The sequence below is a fragment of the Tiliqua scincoides genome, chromosome 8, assembly GCF_035046505.1.
Source record: "Tiliqua scincoides isolate rTilSci1 chromosome 8, rTilSci1.hap2, whole genome shotgun sequence".
NCBI classification, from domain to species: Eukaryota; Metazoa; Chordata; class Lepidosauria; order Squamata; family Scincidae; genus Tiliqua; species Tiliqua scincoides.
In genome coordinates, this window is record NC_089828.1 from 24863856 (window position 1) to 24880473 (window position 16618).

The window sequence follows — 16618 nt, forward strand, 5'->3', positions numbered from 1 at the left end:
GGAATAAATGCACTCCATCAACCCCCCCCCCCCATAACTCAGGTTATGAGTGGATGATGCCTAGATCGGCAATAAAAGCCTCTTGCCAGGCCACCAACTCTTATTGTCCCTACTGACAGTAAAGTTAATGCAGAGGATGTTCATATATAATATGCAGTAGATGGCCAGAGCTCCGAGTTCTATAAATGAACATTTTCATCCATAAGTGCAAGAGAGAAAGCAAGGAATATTCTGCAAATATCAGATGCATTTTGTATCTTGCATAACATATATGCTGTTTCTGATTAACCATTTTAATATAATTTATATCTGTTTCAATCATTTTAGGCTCACTGGACAAACACTTTGTAAGTTACATCCCCCAGGTTTTTCAACAAGCAGTATATGAAAATTTCTGGGTGCTTTTACCTTAAGTGTGTTTTGACCAAAAAAAGAAAAATTTGTAGGGTATTTGACAAATAACTTCTAGCACAACAAATCAAGAGTTGCTGTCTATGCCAATCTATAGAAGCCTGAAGTTGTCATGTTGTTGAAACAGAATGATGACTGATCTTAGCTGATGGCATTTTAGCTTATGAACATGGGTTTCACAAAATATGCCTGTGAGAAAACTAAATGGGTGAACCTCAGAGCCACCTCTAGGCAAAGAAAAGTTGAATACTACGCATCAAGACCCCAAACATGCATTCCTCTACAATCCAAAGACTGTATTTTACATTAAGCTGTGACAAATGTGTACATCTGCATTGTCATCTATCTTTCATTCTGTCCTGGTATTCCGATTCCAGGGCTTTCTTAAATGAAACTGATTATCTCAACCCTTTTCAATCTGGCTTTCAGACAGGATTTTGGAATAGATGATCTACACCAGGAGGTGGATAACAGAAGTATGTCCCTGCTGGTCCTCCCAGTGGCTTTGGACACCATCGACCATGGTATCATAAGAACATAAGAAGAGCCCCGCTGGATCAGATCAAAGGCCCATCTAGTCCAGCTTCCTATATCTCACAGTAGCCCACCAAATGCTTCAGGGAGCACACAAAACCTGCATCCTAGTGCCCTCCTCTGCATCTGGCACCTATCCTTTTAGGTTGCCTGACTGGATTGGGATTTGTGGTCATTTTATCACATTGGCTTCATTCCTTCCCTACTTTTATCCTTGGCCTTTGGTGTGCTGCAGGCTGTATATGAAACTGCTAGGAGAGGTCATCACGGGATTTGGGGTTGGTCACCAACATGCAGGTGACACCCAGGTCTACATCTCTATTCTGTCTCATGCCAGAGATGCTGTGGATTGTATGAATTTGTAGTCTGCAGTCAGCGAGGGACTGGATGAGGGCAAACAAACTGAAATCAAACCCAGATAAAATCAGTTGCCATTGGTTTAGAAATCTACAACCCAGCTACTAGACTGTCAACCAGTTCTGGAAGAGGTTTTACTCCCTCAGAAGAAGTGGGTTCACAGTCTGGCGTTTTTCCTAGATCCCAACAACACTCTTTGTTCACAGGATGGCGGAAGTGGCCAGGTGGGTTTTGCCCAACTTAGGCTGGTGCATCTCTATCCAGCGGTGTTGCTGGGGGTGGAGGCTGCACCAGGTGACGCGCGTGGGGGTTGACACCACTACTCCCCAAATTTTTAAAATCTTGGTATTTTTGAATAATACCATCATGTTATACATCAATGGATGTTTTAATTTCATGCAGAATGCAATGAAACAAACCACGTTGAAATATCTCTATTCTATAAAAAGTTATAGCCAAAAAACCAGCAGGGGTGGGGTGACAGCACATCACCATGCCCACTGCCCAGGGCGTTGCCCCACCCCCTGCATGGGAGGAGGTCCATTATAGGGGTGACAAGCTGGCCTCCCGTACCAGGTGATGCAAATCCTAGTGACACCACTGTCCACATCTGAGCCAGTCAAACCTGATCAAGGCAATTCATGCATTGGTAACAATCAAGGTTGGACTACTATAATGTATTTTAACATATGGCTGCCCTAGATGACCATATGCAGGCTGTTGCTTTTCCAAGTGCTGGTGATTACCTGTAAAACCCAATATTCATTCATTCATTCATTCAAATGAGTTGTATCCCACCTCCCCATAGGAAGCAACCTGTTCCCTAAGATCAACCAGAAGCACCCCCTGCAGATATTGCCACCACTTGAGGCTTCCCCTGAGGGCTGGTGATAAGAATAGGCCCTCAGTTTGGCTGTACTTGTCGTAAGAGGCGACTGAACAGCCACCGGGTAGATGGGACTCGTCAGCCTGGGAAGGCAGCTCATCTGAGAGAAGGAAAACTCTGATCCCAAACCTCCGCTGCCTTGTGGCTACATCCAGTTATGGAAAAGGCTTCAGGAGTCAACCTCGAGGCAAAATCAGGAGCCGGAGTCCCTGAGGCAGTTCATGGCTGAACACAGTCACGTTCTGGCAACTCCTGCAACGCTGCTGGAACCAACCGTATTGGCCTCTGCCTTTCCATTGGACTATTTCAGTGTCGTGGAGAGGGGGGATTTGTTGCATGGGTAACAGTCTATCCTCCATATCTACTCTACCCAGGCTTCGCGCACTGGAGAGGACACTCTGTTCCAGAACACTATTCAGAGTGCGATACCATAGTCTTCCAAGACTGAAGGATGCCAACAAGAAGAGGCTTGATTTGTGGCCACATGGGGCAGGGCCTTCTCTTTGGCAGCAGTACAGTTGTGGAATTCCCTCCCCCCTGAATTGTGGCTGGTCCCTTCTTTGCAGATATTCTGGCAGTGCTTGACGTCTCTCCTTTTCTGCTCTGCATTCTCTGACTTCTTCTTTGATAATTTTGGGTTGGTGCTGCTTTGTTCTTTGCTTTTAACATGCTATTTATTATGTTTTTATAATTCTTAGCTGCCTTGAATACCTCTTTTAGAAAGGAACGGTAGGATATACATTTTTAAGTAAATATAAAAATTCATACATTCAAAATGTGGCACTCACAAGTAGCAATTTTAACGCCATTTCTCAAGAAAGAAAGAAAATACTATTGTGCTCTCTGAATAGTTAGCAGATAAATCCTAGTGTTAGCTACCAATTCGATATACACAGGGCATGGGTGGAATAAAAGAACTATATCTATTAAATGAGTAAGAGTTGGAGAGTATGCAATGATGGATTACTTGGGTATTAATTAATGCTGAGTCAGTCCCTCAGACTGCATTCTTTTTTACTCCCTTGTGGTTTATAGGAGTGGCAAATTGTACCTGCCTTGATTAAACAATATATCAAACTGGAGGTGGGTGATAATTATTCTGAATAGCAGGTGGGAGATAGTTCTGATACAGATGGCTTACCACAAAAAAGAACAAATGTATCATTCATTGATTTTTTAGACAAATCTGCTCTTTTTGCCATTTAAAAATAGTATTTTTTTTAAAAAAAAATTCTGTAATACCACAATGATGCTCTCAACAAGTTTATTAGGTTATAACTTTCCTCATAAAACATCTCAAAGTAACAATAGAATGCTACAAAACACAGGCTGCAATCCTATGCACAATTATCTGAGAGTATGTCCCAGTGAACACAGTGTGCCTGAGTAGACAGGTCTAAGGACTGAGCTAACAGATTCTGTTTGGCCCTATATACACACATTTGCATACATATATACATATCCATATTCACTGGAACTGAGTTAAATCAGGTTGTACTTTACCCGTGTTTATTACATGGTACATTTATTAAGGGTATAAATGCCTAGCCTGGAAGCTGAAAGTCAGGCTGTACAACTTATTTTCTCCAACCTGACCATGCTAGGAACCCCTGCACATGGACCAGATGTGGAAGGCATCTAGTATGAGATGCAAGGGGGAGCAGAGAATTCCCCCATCTCAATTGGACAGAAGAGCCTTCCCACTTTTGGATAATTAAAGGATACTTTCGGCACTTTGTTTTCACTTTTACTATTATTGCAAAAGGGGGATTGTGACTGGAGCTCTGAGGTTTTCCTCTCTTGAAGATTTGAGCACTCTGAACTGGCATACAATTACCTCTTAAAAGCCAAGTGCTCCATTATTTAAGTGCTCCATTATTTAAGTCCTATCATTTAGGGCCAATCCTATCCAAATTTTCCAGTGCTGATACAGCCGTGCCAATAGGGCATGTGCTGGATCCTGTGATGGAGGGGCAATCGCAGAGGCCTCCTCAAGGTAAGGGAACGTTTGTTCCCTTACATTGGGCTGCACTGTGGCTGCATTGGCACTGGGAATTTGGATAGGATAGGACTAGGGCAGACCAATTCTGAGCTGCCCGGAAGTGTGGCTGCGGTGGCGCTGAAAATGGCTGCTGCCACACCCTGCACACCCAAGGTAGCTGCCGGCAGCACCTCAGGAGAAGGGACGTTTGTCCCCTTCCCCCGGGTAAGCGCAGTAGCTCCGCAATGGGGCTACTCGATTCACCGCCAACCCAAAGGTGAGCGGTGAATCAAGAGCCTCTGTGTCAGGCGCCGAGCCCAACACAGAGGCTTTGGATCCACCAGTCCTGCCTGCCTCCCTCCCTCCAGCACGCTTCTCCCCTGCCCTCTCCCTGCCTCCCCGGAATGCCTCTTCCCCACCCTCTTCCAGCCCTCCGTTCTCCCCTCTCCTCCCTCTTCCCCCCTTCCCAGAACATCTCCTCCCTGTCTCCCCCCATGCCCCACTCACCTCCCCGCTGCTCAGGGCTGGGCTACGAACAGCACTCTCCTGGCAGTAGGGTCCGCAAACATGCCTTATGGCATATTTGCGACAGTGTGTGCCGGCCCTTGTCAAATTAAATATTTTTTTAAATCTTGCTGTTTTCAAATACCGTCATGTTATATTTCAATCAATGCAAGATTTCATGTAGAATGCAAGGATACAAACCACACTGGAATATCTCAATTCTAGCAAAAGTTATACCCAAAAAACAAGAGGGGTGGGGCAATGGATTGCCCTGCCCATTGCATGGGAGGAGGTTCATCATAAGGGTGACCCACTGGCCTCCCGCACTGGGTGATGCAAACCCTAGTGACGCCACTAATAACGAGCAGCAAATCAAAGCCCAGAAAATTAGATACCCCAATTGTCTGAAAATACTGGACTGTGTGTGGAGCAGCAGACAAATGACTACCATGCTGGGAGTGAGGACAGGAAGACCCACAAGAGTTAAAGTCATCTCCTAACTCTACTGTTGGGAGGCAGGTTTTTGCCAGTGAAGCTAACTGAGGAGAAGGGGCAGCTTCAGTTAAAAGGCAGGGGCATGTTGAAGGACAGAGAGTGCTGTATACATGTTGACATGATGAGATGCACAGATCCACAGAGACGAACATGATTGTCAAATTGCTATTCTGGAAATTGCCAGAGGAGCCTGAAAACTCACTAGGCGACTGGGTGATCCTAAGCAAATCACAACCCTGTATCATTCATCTTAAAAGATATTTATAAAGTACTCTTATTCAATAAGCCTAAACTGCCTCACAGTTACCTGAAAATAAATAAAAATGAAACTAACTGTAGCTCAACTAAGGGTAAGAAACCCATCGCAATTAAAACAAATACAGAGCACTAAACGAATTCTGTTGTAACTAGGATTTAGTAATAATGAGAAATTTGCAAACCTTCCGACCCTGGTTTGTTTAGCTCAGCGCAGATGTAATAGCAAACTCTAGTGAAGAAGCTAGCCAGGCAAGCGAGTGGACATATGGTGCTATCAAGGGAGGCACTGGAGGGAGAGGGAGAGTGACTGGCAAACCATGGTTTGCCAGCTAACTATGGTTCGCCAGAGGTAGCATTACATCTGCTCTGAACCTATATCTCAGACTACAGCTCCATCCTAGCAATGAAAGCTCCATGTATTACTTTCTGTCCTTCATACAGGTGATAAAAGCACAGAAACTTGGTTAGAGAAACAGGTGGCAAACCAACTTACTGTGCCAATACAACAAAACAATTTGCCTAGTCGTGTTAGTAGAAGGACTCAACCTCTGCCTTTGTGATGTGTGAACAATAGCTGCTGCTGCAACAATGGTCATTTTCTGTATAGCATAGCTGTGCCTTCTAAGTGGTTTCACCTTGTAAGGATGAAGCTGCAATACAGCACAATCTTTGCATTCTCTAAGCTGTGATAACACTCTTAGAACAAATATGGGCGAAACGGTGCATCTGCTTTTTTACAGTGATAATGGGGTTATAACGTGCAAGTGATCCTACATGAAGATTTTCAACCCACATGCCAAGTACAGAATACCAACACTGCCGCATAGACTATTGTTGCTTGCTTCGGTTAAAGTCGTGCTTTAAACCTGTCCAAGACAAAGTTACTCTCAGAGCAAAGTGTGTGCCATACCTGTACTTTGTACATTGTCTAGCCTGGTCTTACCACTAAACAAGAGCTGTTTAAAAAAAAATCATTCATCTGTAACAGGGGTCTCCAAACCCCAGCCTGGGGGCCAGGTGCAGCCTGCAGGAAGCCCGCGGCCAGCCTCTTGCCCCCTGAGAGCTTCTGGCCCATTCTACCAGACATGACTGAAGTTGTGCTCTAGATGCATCTGGAGAGTATTCACTCTCTGGTTTCACCAAAAAATGGGAGTAAGGTTTTTGAGGGTCGGGGAGGCCTCCCTGGCCATCAGAACATGCTCTGGGTGTATATTTACATAAGCTTAGGAGGTGGGGAAATGGGAGTCCATTTGAGTGTGTGTTTTGTTTCTGTGGTGTGTTGGAGAAATCCTAGAAATTTGAGCCCGTTCATTCATTAAGTTCCACCTCCAATATATTTATTTAAATTTTATATTTAGTTTTTATCTTTTTTCTGGCCCCAATGTTTGATGCGGCCCTCTGGCTGAAAAGTTTGGAAACCCTTGATTGGTAACAACAAATGCTGCTTTTCAACTTGTTTTACAGCCACAAGAATCAGGTTGCAAGGCATCAGTAGAGTAAAACTTCAGCATACAGATTTTCCCCCTGATGACATAACCCTGGACAGTTTATAGAAATGAAGGAGTGCAGCACCAAAATATATTGACAAGTTTAGAAAATATATAAGCACCAGATTTCTAGGAACCAGCTCTGGGTCCCATCTGTAATACAGAAATGAGCCTTGAGATTCTGTTGAAGTTGTGTGATCTTCATCAATTAACTGTTCTTGGCACCATACGAAAGATTAAAAGAGCTAGTTCCAAAAGCAGAAAATGTCAACATCTAATACAGTGCTATTAAGAAACGCGTCACAGTTTGCTTTCATTTGAAAGAAGTGAGCTAGTTTTACTGTGGTTTCAGTGCATCTGATGAATGCACTTTATAGTACTTCTTTTAGATGTTGTCTCCCAACATGGCCATGCTTACAATAATTTATTTATTTACAGCATTTTTATTCTGCCTTTCTCCCCAAAGGGACGCAGAGCAGCTAATTTACTATTAGTCTTGAGTCTTGCTTGTTTAGCTCCACTGGATCTACCTCTCAACTTGCCATCCCCCTCTCCACCACATTACTACGCCGCCCTTCTCCTTTTCATCCATGAACCTCCCCCAGTCAGCCTACCTGCCCTGGCACTTTCCAGGATCAGTGGTGATGGGGATCCACTGCTTCAGATGCCTTGTGGCAGTGACCCTGAATGGCCCAGCAGCAGCACAACTGCGGATGCCAGCAGGAAGTTAGTCCTGCTGATTTAATAGGGTAGGGCTGTAAAGACGGAGGATACCTTGGTGGTTTGATAAGACTTTTGGACAGTGTGAAGTTCATTACTTTGGTTAGTCTCTAGACAAAATTAAGGGTACAATCCTAACTATCGGTTAGGCTGACGCAACACACCCCCAGGAGGGTCACAAACGTGCCTTAAAGCATGTTTGCGCCTGAGTTGGTTGGGCCGATACAGGGACGTGCACTGGCCTGTGGAAGCTGCATCCAGCCTCTACACCCACTTGGGAAGGGAGGGTTGCGCCGGCTGAGCTTGGCCAATAAAGGGTTCTGGGGAGGGCAGGGAGGAGGTGGGGAGGAGACGGAGGGAGGCGTTCCGGAGGGAGGGAAAGGTGAGCGGAGGGTGTTCCAGGGGGCAGGTAGGCAAGGAGCGGGAGGAGAGGCTGGAACCCAGCTATTATGACGGATCCCAAACCTGTTCCCCGAGCAGTGCTGAGTGGCTTGAAGCTGTTCAGTTCTCCTTGGACTTGCACCACCTCCTGAAGTGGTGCAAGTCCAAGAAGACCCTTTGGGGCTGTGGTGGCTTACCTGGGGGTAAGGGGAAGAGTTTCCCCTTGCCTCCGGCTGAGCCACTCCTGGCCCCAATCAGGCCTCCTGGCCTGCCTGCTCCTGCACAAGATAGGATTGTGCTGCATATCTCCACAGACAGTCTTCTCTTGGGCCAACTCCAGTGCCGGGTCCTCAATGCCGGTTGAAAACAAATACATGTACTGATAGACTAGGTATCATGGGAGCAGCTCATTCATGCAGCTAAGGAGAAAAATCAAGTCCATTTCTGGAAATTGATTTCCAATTTTTCCTTCAAATAATTCTCCCCTCTAGATTCCCTCATTCCAGCTTGTACTTGGGGTATTATTTTTATGAGCTGTATGCTGATTCTTATGGTAAAACCACTCTGTATGAGTTTAATGACATGCCCCAATGGCCTCCAGTTTCCATAGATGAAGTTATTTCATTAATCAATCAACGCAAAAGAGGCAAAGCCCCTGGCATTGATAACATCTCTCCTGAATTGATTAAAAACTATGTGGATTGGTAGGCTCCATTTTTAGCCTCTTCGTTTACCATAATTGACTCCACAGGATGCATTCCTGATGGCCGTAGGCAGGCTGTCATAGTCCCGATTTTCAAGAAGGGTAAGAGGGAGGACCCTGCCAACCAGTGGTGTCACTAGGGTTCGCGTCACCCGGTGCAGGATGGCAGCGTCCATGCAGTGGACGGGGCAACACCCCAGGTGGTGGGCGTGGTGATGTACCACCACTCCGCCCCACACTGGTTTTTGGGCTGTACCTTTTGATCGAACAAAGATAGAACACATTCTGCATGAAATTACGCATTGATCGATATATAACATGATGGCATTATTCCTCCAAACTGTGATTTTACTCCCTAGTGATGTCACACACACACACACACACACACACACACACCCAGGTGTCAACGCACTAACACCTTATTGCAGCAGTTCTCAAACTTTGAGCACTGGGATCCACTTTTTAGAATGAATATCTGTCCAAGACCCACCAGAGGTGATGTCATGGTAGAAGTGTCATCATCAGGCAAATTAAAATAAATAAGAATAAATAATTAAAGTAAAACAAATAATTAAACAAGCAGAAGCCAGCCCTGCTCCACCAAGTGAATTTCCTCTGTAGCCTGCCTGCAATAACACCCTCCCTCCAAAACCAGCAAGGTTTTCAGCCCTACCCAGTGCCCAGTTCAATTTAAGAACTTCTGTTTAAACGAGATCACTGTCGGGCTTTGCAAGTCTCAAAAAGATTCACCTCATCAGCTGAAGCCTGTCGTGATCCTTTTTAGTGGGGGGGGGGATGCTGCCTTCTGGAGCACTTGTTGAGCTCCAGTTCCATCAGATCAGGACCAATCTGGTAGCCTTGCACTCTCCTTCACCTGATCTTTCACACCAGCCAAGGCACGTTTGCTTACTCACGAGTAAACGCGACCGTGAGGCTTAGTTCGCTTTCCATAGGGCTCAATACATTCATCTGCTTGGAGGCAGGGACTTCCTTCTCAGGTATTTTGGGGGGCTGCATTCACTGGATCAGGACCATTCTGGTGTCATTGCATTCCTCTCAGCCTGCCCTTCCTGACGGACTAAGGCAAGTTCGCCTACTCGCAAGTAAACGCGCAATATGGCTCACTTTCACTTTCCATAGGGATCCATGCATTTTTTGTTCTCCAGTTTTTTGGCCATAACTTTTGATAGAAAGGAGATATTTCACTCAGGTTTTTTGCATTGCATTCCACTCGAACTTCCACATCCAATGGTGTATAATATGATGGGGTTACTCCTAACCACCGTGATTTTAGCATGTCACCCTCACTGTGCGTCACCCCCCTGTGAGCGTCACCTGGTGCGGCCTGCACCCCTCGCACCCCGCTAGCGATGCCACTGCTGCCAACTACCGCCCGGTAAGCTTGCTGAGTATTATCAGCAAGCTTTACGCTGGCCATCTTCTAGAGAAGCTTAAATGTTGGGCTGATCAAGAAAACCTAATTGCAGAGGAACAGGCTGGTTTCAGGGAGGGCAGGGCCATAAATGGACACACTATAATCATGCAGCATCTGATCGAGAAATACTCTGGTTCCCTCTATGCAGCATTCATTGATTTAAAATCTGCTTTTGACTCTATTTCTAGAGTCAAACTGTGGGAGAAGCTGGAGGGTTTGTCCATTGATCGCAGATTATTATTTCTGTGCTTTATATTCCAACACATCCCTTAAGGTAAGATGTTCCAGGTATGGACATCTCTCAAATGCTATTCCAACTTATAAGGGTGTAAAGCAGGGTTGTGTTCTTGCTCCCCTTTTATTTAACATCTATATAAATGGCTTGGTGGATCACCTGAACTCTCCCGACTTCCACCCTCCTACTGTACGTGGACGATACAGTTATCCTTTCAAGGACCCCAGTGGGACTTAGAAGGGCGCTTAATAGTGTTAGTCTTTTCTGTGAAGAAAACCAACTGGTCATTAATTACCAGAAGACCAAGATTATATCCTTTGGCAAGAGACCTAAGTGCAGGCCCTGGAGTATTAATGGCCATAAGATAGAGCAGGTGAGTTCCTATAAATATCTGGGTGTAATGCTGCACTCTACTGGAACTAGAACCGCTCATCACCAATCTGTGGCTGCAGCTGGCCAGAAGTCTGCAAGTGCAATAACCAAGTTCTTTCGTGTTAAAAGGTGGCCATTATATTCCGGCAGCAATTAGATTATATCTTGCAAAGGTCTTGCCCCAACTTTTGTATGGAACAATTCTTGGTCCCTCCTCTTCTTCCTTTGTCTCACTTGAACGTGTCCAATCCAAATTTTTAAGATCTATATTTCAAGTGTCCAGCTGCCTAATGCAAGCTTACATCTTGCTTCCGGCCTGCTAAAGGTCGAGGCCAGGATTGCCTCAGCACCCATTTATTTGTGGCTCAATCTAAATTTTAACGCCCAAGGCCTAACATCTTTGGTTTTAATTGATAATTTCCAGTCTACCTGGCTCAAGGCGGTACAAACGAAGCTGAGACACTTGGGGTTTTCACCAGAGATTGTTCTTGCAGTGGATCTGATTCAGGCAAGAGTGACTATAAAACAGAGACTGAGGCACATCGAATGACAAGAAGGTCTCAGCAGATCTCCAGATTTTCTTGCCTCTGACAACACAAGGTATATAGCTGCCTTGGTCACTTATCTTTCACTGTTAGAGCTTCCTGGGCAGAGGAGAGCTTTCTTCCTAGCTAGGTGGAGAGCTCTTCCTTCGGCCTTTGTCGAGGGCTGTTTCAGAAAGATCCCCATTCTGAAAGACTATGTCCCTGTGGTTCAGGGAAGGTTGAGACACTTGAACATGTCATGTTCTGTTGCCCATTTTATCAGGGGATGCGAGATAAGTTTATTATTCCCCTGAGCAGAAAATTCTCGGGCTTGTCACAAACAGAAATGGCCAAGAAACTTCATTTAGCGGCTAATTCTCAGCTTTTAAGACCAACTGCAAGTTTTTTGGCTGCTGATTACAACACCCGGATGGGCATTATTAATAATAAGAGGAAATTTTAATCGCTACCCCCTCTTGTTTGATCGCTATTTTATTGTATTTTAATGTTCTATTTTAACGCTGAATGTATTTTAATGTTGAAATCTTAAATTCCGCCTGTTGTATGTTTGCTTTTGCTGGTCTTTGACCATAACAGTAAATACCACTACCACTACCAACAGACTAAGAGCATATTCAACAGTGGATCTTAATCCAAGAAAGTTTAAGTTACAATAAAAGTCATAGAGGTCTTTGTTTCCAGTGTGTCAGATAGGGTTATAGCCTAAGTCTTACTGAACACAGTGGGCTTACTGCTGAATAAGAAACCAACACCACTGTTAGTTTTCAAACACCTCTAAGGGGGCACAAGACTCTGTTGTTTTTATTCCATGGTTTGTTTCCCTTTACAAAGCATCTTAAACTACAAATGAGAAATAGGGACTTGTAAAGTGAATGGTACTTTCTAGAAACGTGTTCAATTTAACATGAACTGGTGGATACATGTTTTCTTGTTCTTGTGAAGAGACACGATCTTAAAGCAAAGCAAGAGCATAACATTTAAATTCCTCTCTCAGGAGAACAGTAAATAGCACTGTTCTTCACTAGTAAATAGCAGGGTCAATAATTTAGGAGCACTAAGATGTTTGAACATGTACGCTGTGGTGTAGGACTAACTTCAAAAAAATTCTAAACACTTTTCCAGTGTAATTTATGGCACATAAGATATATGACATTTTCAGCACAAGCCTATGCATGTCTACTTAGAAGTAATTCAGAGTTCAATGGAACTTACTCCCTGGTATGTGTATATACCGGTGGTTCCCAAACTGTGAGCTGCGGCTCTCCAGAGAGCCGCGGAAACGAGCCAGGGGAACCGCAGAATCCTCATGAAAATCCTGCTGCCCTATACAATGTATAGGATTGCAGACCTAATGGGGAGCCGTAGCCAATGACCCAATAGGTCAAGGGAGCCGCCAGTCAAAAAATTTGGGAATCTCTGGTATACAGGATTGCAGCCTTTAGTGCCTTAAATGGAAATCCAGACACACCATCACTTCCCACTGATTAATACGGCCCAACCCAGTCTAAAATTTCCTCCTCAAGCCTCACTGAAATGAACAGCAGTGGCTGGTCAGACAATGCATATAGATAAAATCTGTCCACAATCGTAATAGGCACTTATGGCAGTAGGTCTTGTGATCTGCAGTGTTGTAAAAGCCATAGTACTAACATATGGTTTTGGGCTGCTGGTGCAAGCAGCTAAGGGCTCTACCTGAGTGCCTGTGGCTTCTGGACACCATGCTGCTGCAGGTAAGGTGGCAGTGGGGGTGGTTCAAAGGTGCGCAGAGTGGGTGAGGAGCTGGGCAGGCTAGGTGTGGATCTTGTCATTGCATGCCAGAACCTATCCCTGTTTTCCTGGCCGAGCACGCCCCCCTGCCTCTAGTCAAACTTATGCCAGCAAAGCAACTGGCATCATTCCAAGAAGACCCACTGATGCTTAGGTGGACTTTGGAGAGGAAGTGTGACTGTACAGGTGCGAGCCACTTAATGATGGGGATACGTTCTCCAATCCCCGTTATGCAATTAGGTTGTTAAGCAAACATTTAGTCCAATCTAGTGTCTTTGTGTAAACAGACACTCCCTGCCAGCCACTAGCTGGTTGCACAGGCTGCTGGCGATAGATTGCCTCTTCTCTGCATTAAGAGTCTCTCTGTTGTGTAAACAGACACCGCTGCAAGCAATGGGAGATGCAATTGCCTCATTAAGAGCATCTTTATTGTGCGTTGACCAACGTCATATATGTGGTCCATCTTTAAGCAGATGGTTGTTAAGCGACACACGCTTGTATTGTGTAGGACGCTTGTATTGTGTATTGTGTAGGATGGTGGGTGACAGGATTGGGCCACAAGGAAATGTTTCTGAGGTATACCTCTATACTATTCAATATTCCATAATATCCTCAAAGGATACCAAGCCAACATCCTTCCTGATCTTACTGGGTCACATATCAGACACCAGAAACAAAATCAATTGTTGTAAGTATGAAATCAATCAATCAATCTATATCTATATCTATATCTATGCCAAGTGTGTGGACATTCAAAAAGCAATATGCAAATAAAAACAGCCTTGAGCTTACCTTCCAGCAAGTCTCTTGCCAGACCTGGTTCTGCCCCAGTGGACCGAACAAAGTCTGACAGGACCGCATCCATATCAAGAGTCATGTGATCATGTAGAAGTGCTGCTTGGAGTGCAGCAGTGGCAGGATTTGACAGCAGGCTACAAGACATCCATCTGTGAAGAGAAAAGAATGAAATAACTCTATAAATAAAAGCTTTTGAGAGGTGCCAAAAATCAATTTCCTCAGCTTGAACCACTGAAAAATACAAGTTGAAGATGGCAATTAATTTTTTTTTAAAAAGAAATTCTCTGCCAACAGCTTCCACAGGGGGTAGCTATGTTAGGGTCCAATCCTATTTAACCTCAGCACTGACAATGAGTTCAAGCACTGGGGCTGGGTTGCACAAAAGTGATACAAAGCATGATCATGACAGCCTGCAAAGAATCAGCATTGGTGCTGGACAGCGCCAGTTGGTGCTGAGCTCAACACTGGATGGACACTGCCCAGAGCACGGTAGGAGCTCTGGGCAGCAGTGAGGGCCTTGGTGGTAGGGGAGGGGAAAACCAGGGCAGTCAGGGAGTGGGGACAGTTGGAACCCTGCTTCGACGGATCCTATGCTCTGCGTTGGGCTGAAAAGCCCAACGCGGAGCTCCTCCAGTCCTGCCAGTAAAATAGCCGACACAGAATGGAGGAGACCCATTGCGGCCACTGCGCTCTTTCTCAGGGGAAGACGACGAAGGTTCCCTTCCCCCCGAGGAGGCCTCCGGCAGCCCTGGCAGTGCCACTGGACGTGGTGGTTGACATTTTGGCACAGCTGCATCCAGCAGAGCCGCTGGGGGTAGCATTGGGCTGTTAGTGTGTTGCTGAAAATCCAACAAACAGCCTTGTAGCACCTTAAAGACTAACCCATTCACGCATCTGATGAAGAGGACAAGCAGTCCACCAGCCTTATGCTAAAATGAACTGGTTAGTCTTTAAGGTGCTACACCACTTCTCTAATTTTTGGACAATTATTGTAGTTAACTCCATTGCTAGTGGATTCAGAAACCCAGTTTTGACAAAATCAACCCCCTTATGCACATAACCTATAACTTCTACTACACCTTTATTGATTCTTTCTACATAATCCTTTGAGGGGAGGGAACCTTAGCAAAGACAAACTCTAATAACACAGGCCAACACACATTTTGCTTCCTTAAACGTGACACCAATTCCTGGGTATATTTGGGGTGCTGATTCCAAAAATGGCATCCGTTTTGCCCTATCACGCCTAGTTTTGGAGACAGGGCATAGCCTCTTTAGTGAATGGTTCAAGCAGCTTCCTCATGAGGAAGCCTACACCATGTTAAGTTATACAAAACTTATACCATGTTTATACCATGTTTAAGTTATACAAAACTTAAAAAATAAAGCAGGCCTTGCCCGCAGGTGTACAATCTTATCACTACTTCATTTGGCTCATCCATGCCTGGATGGTTTACTTGAATTGGATTCCAAGTTTTCTTCCAACTCCTTTGAACTGCAAGAACTACTACTACTTTTCTCTTCTGAAGTAGAACTACTACTGTTTTTATCACGAGGCCTCTCTGCCTCCTTGAAGTCACTCGCAGAAGCAACTGGGGACATGCATGTTGCATCTTCCTCTGAAATAATGAGCGATATCAGTTTAGAATCTTCGTCTGAAGCAACCAGTGATATCCCTTTGGCATCTTCCTCAGCAACTAGTGATATCCCTTTTGCACCATCCTCCAAATCAACTAGTGATACCCATTTTGCATCTTCCGCTGAAACCACTAGTGACATCTGGTTTATATCTTCCTCAGATGCAGCTGGTGATATCGGTTTTGCAGCTTCCTCTGAAGCAAATGATGGTGACTGTTTTGTCAGAGATGGTCGCGTCATCAGCCTTTTGTAGAGTACAACAATGACAGCAGCCGCAATGAGAAGGAAGAATACTATTCCGCATGCAAGCGCCAAGCTACTTCTCATATTCAATGAGGAAAATGGCTGTCCACCCTGACAGCTTCCTATTTGAGATGACAGTCTTGAGGGCCCAGTACAGGGGCCTTATCTCATTGTTGCATTGCTTATTGTATGCCTTTTGTTGCATCACAGTCAAGCCAGCAGCAGCATGACAACATGAATGTCAGTACATGACAGACATCATCTTTTGCTTTTAAACCAAGCAAATAGTTTGACAACTCAATAATGATGAACAAGAATTAACTCTCTGTCACCCCCCCCAACTGGCACCTCTTTTTGCCCAAAGAGGGGGCCTGTGGCAATCCAGATTGGGACTGTGACAGGAACAGAGGGTTTATGTCACATGTCCATGTCACATTTCTGATCTGCGAGGTTTCCTGATTTACTGCTTAAAATAACATCTATTTTGGCCCTAAGATTACTAACTTAGAACCAAGGAATCTCTGCTCAAATCTTGCATTTGCTTGCCATGCTCAATGATTAACTCAGTGAATGAGAACACACTGTAGACTGCCATAGGGATGGAGCTATACATGGCCTGCTCATGGCAAATCATTCCTGCCTGGGCTGCAGTATGTAAGATTACTCAGCACATGGCCTGGAATCTTCGTCTGTAGAGACTCAAGACGTGATGACCCTAGCCCACATGGTGAAATACCCCACAGAGCATTGTCAAGTCTCATTTGCACAAGAATGCAATTTTGGGTGGCTCCACCATGGCAACCCACTCTCCAGCTCTTATACAGAGCCCAAACTTAGTTGCTATGTGACTCAGCAAAATATATACATT

At 44.9% G+C, this 16618-nt stretch overlaps 1 protein-coding gene across 1 annotated transcript in view; it reads right to left on the minus strand.

Moving 5' to 3' along the window:
* Nucleotides 1-15405, minus strand: part of OTUD7A (OTU deubiquitinase 7A) — a 75088-nt gene extending 59683 nt beyond the window's left edge. The window contains exons 1-2 of the mRNA XM_066636222.1: nt 15314-15405; nt 13864-14018 (exon numbers count right to left, since the gene is read on the minus strand). Of these exons, the coding sequence (XP_066492319.1) occupies nt 13864-14014 (151 nt within the window). The 5' untranslated portion in view covers nt 14015-14018; nt 15314-15405. The remainder of the gene's footprint in view (nt 1-13863; nt 14019-15313) is intronic.
* Between the last annotated feature and the right edge of the window lie 1213 nt (nt 15406-16618).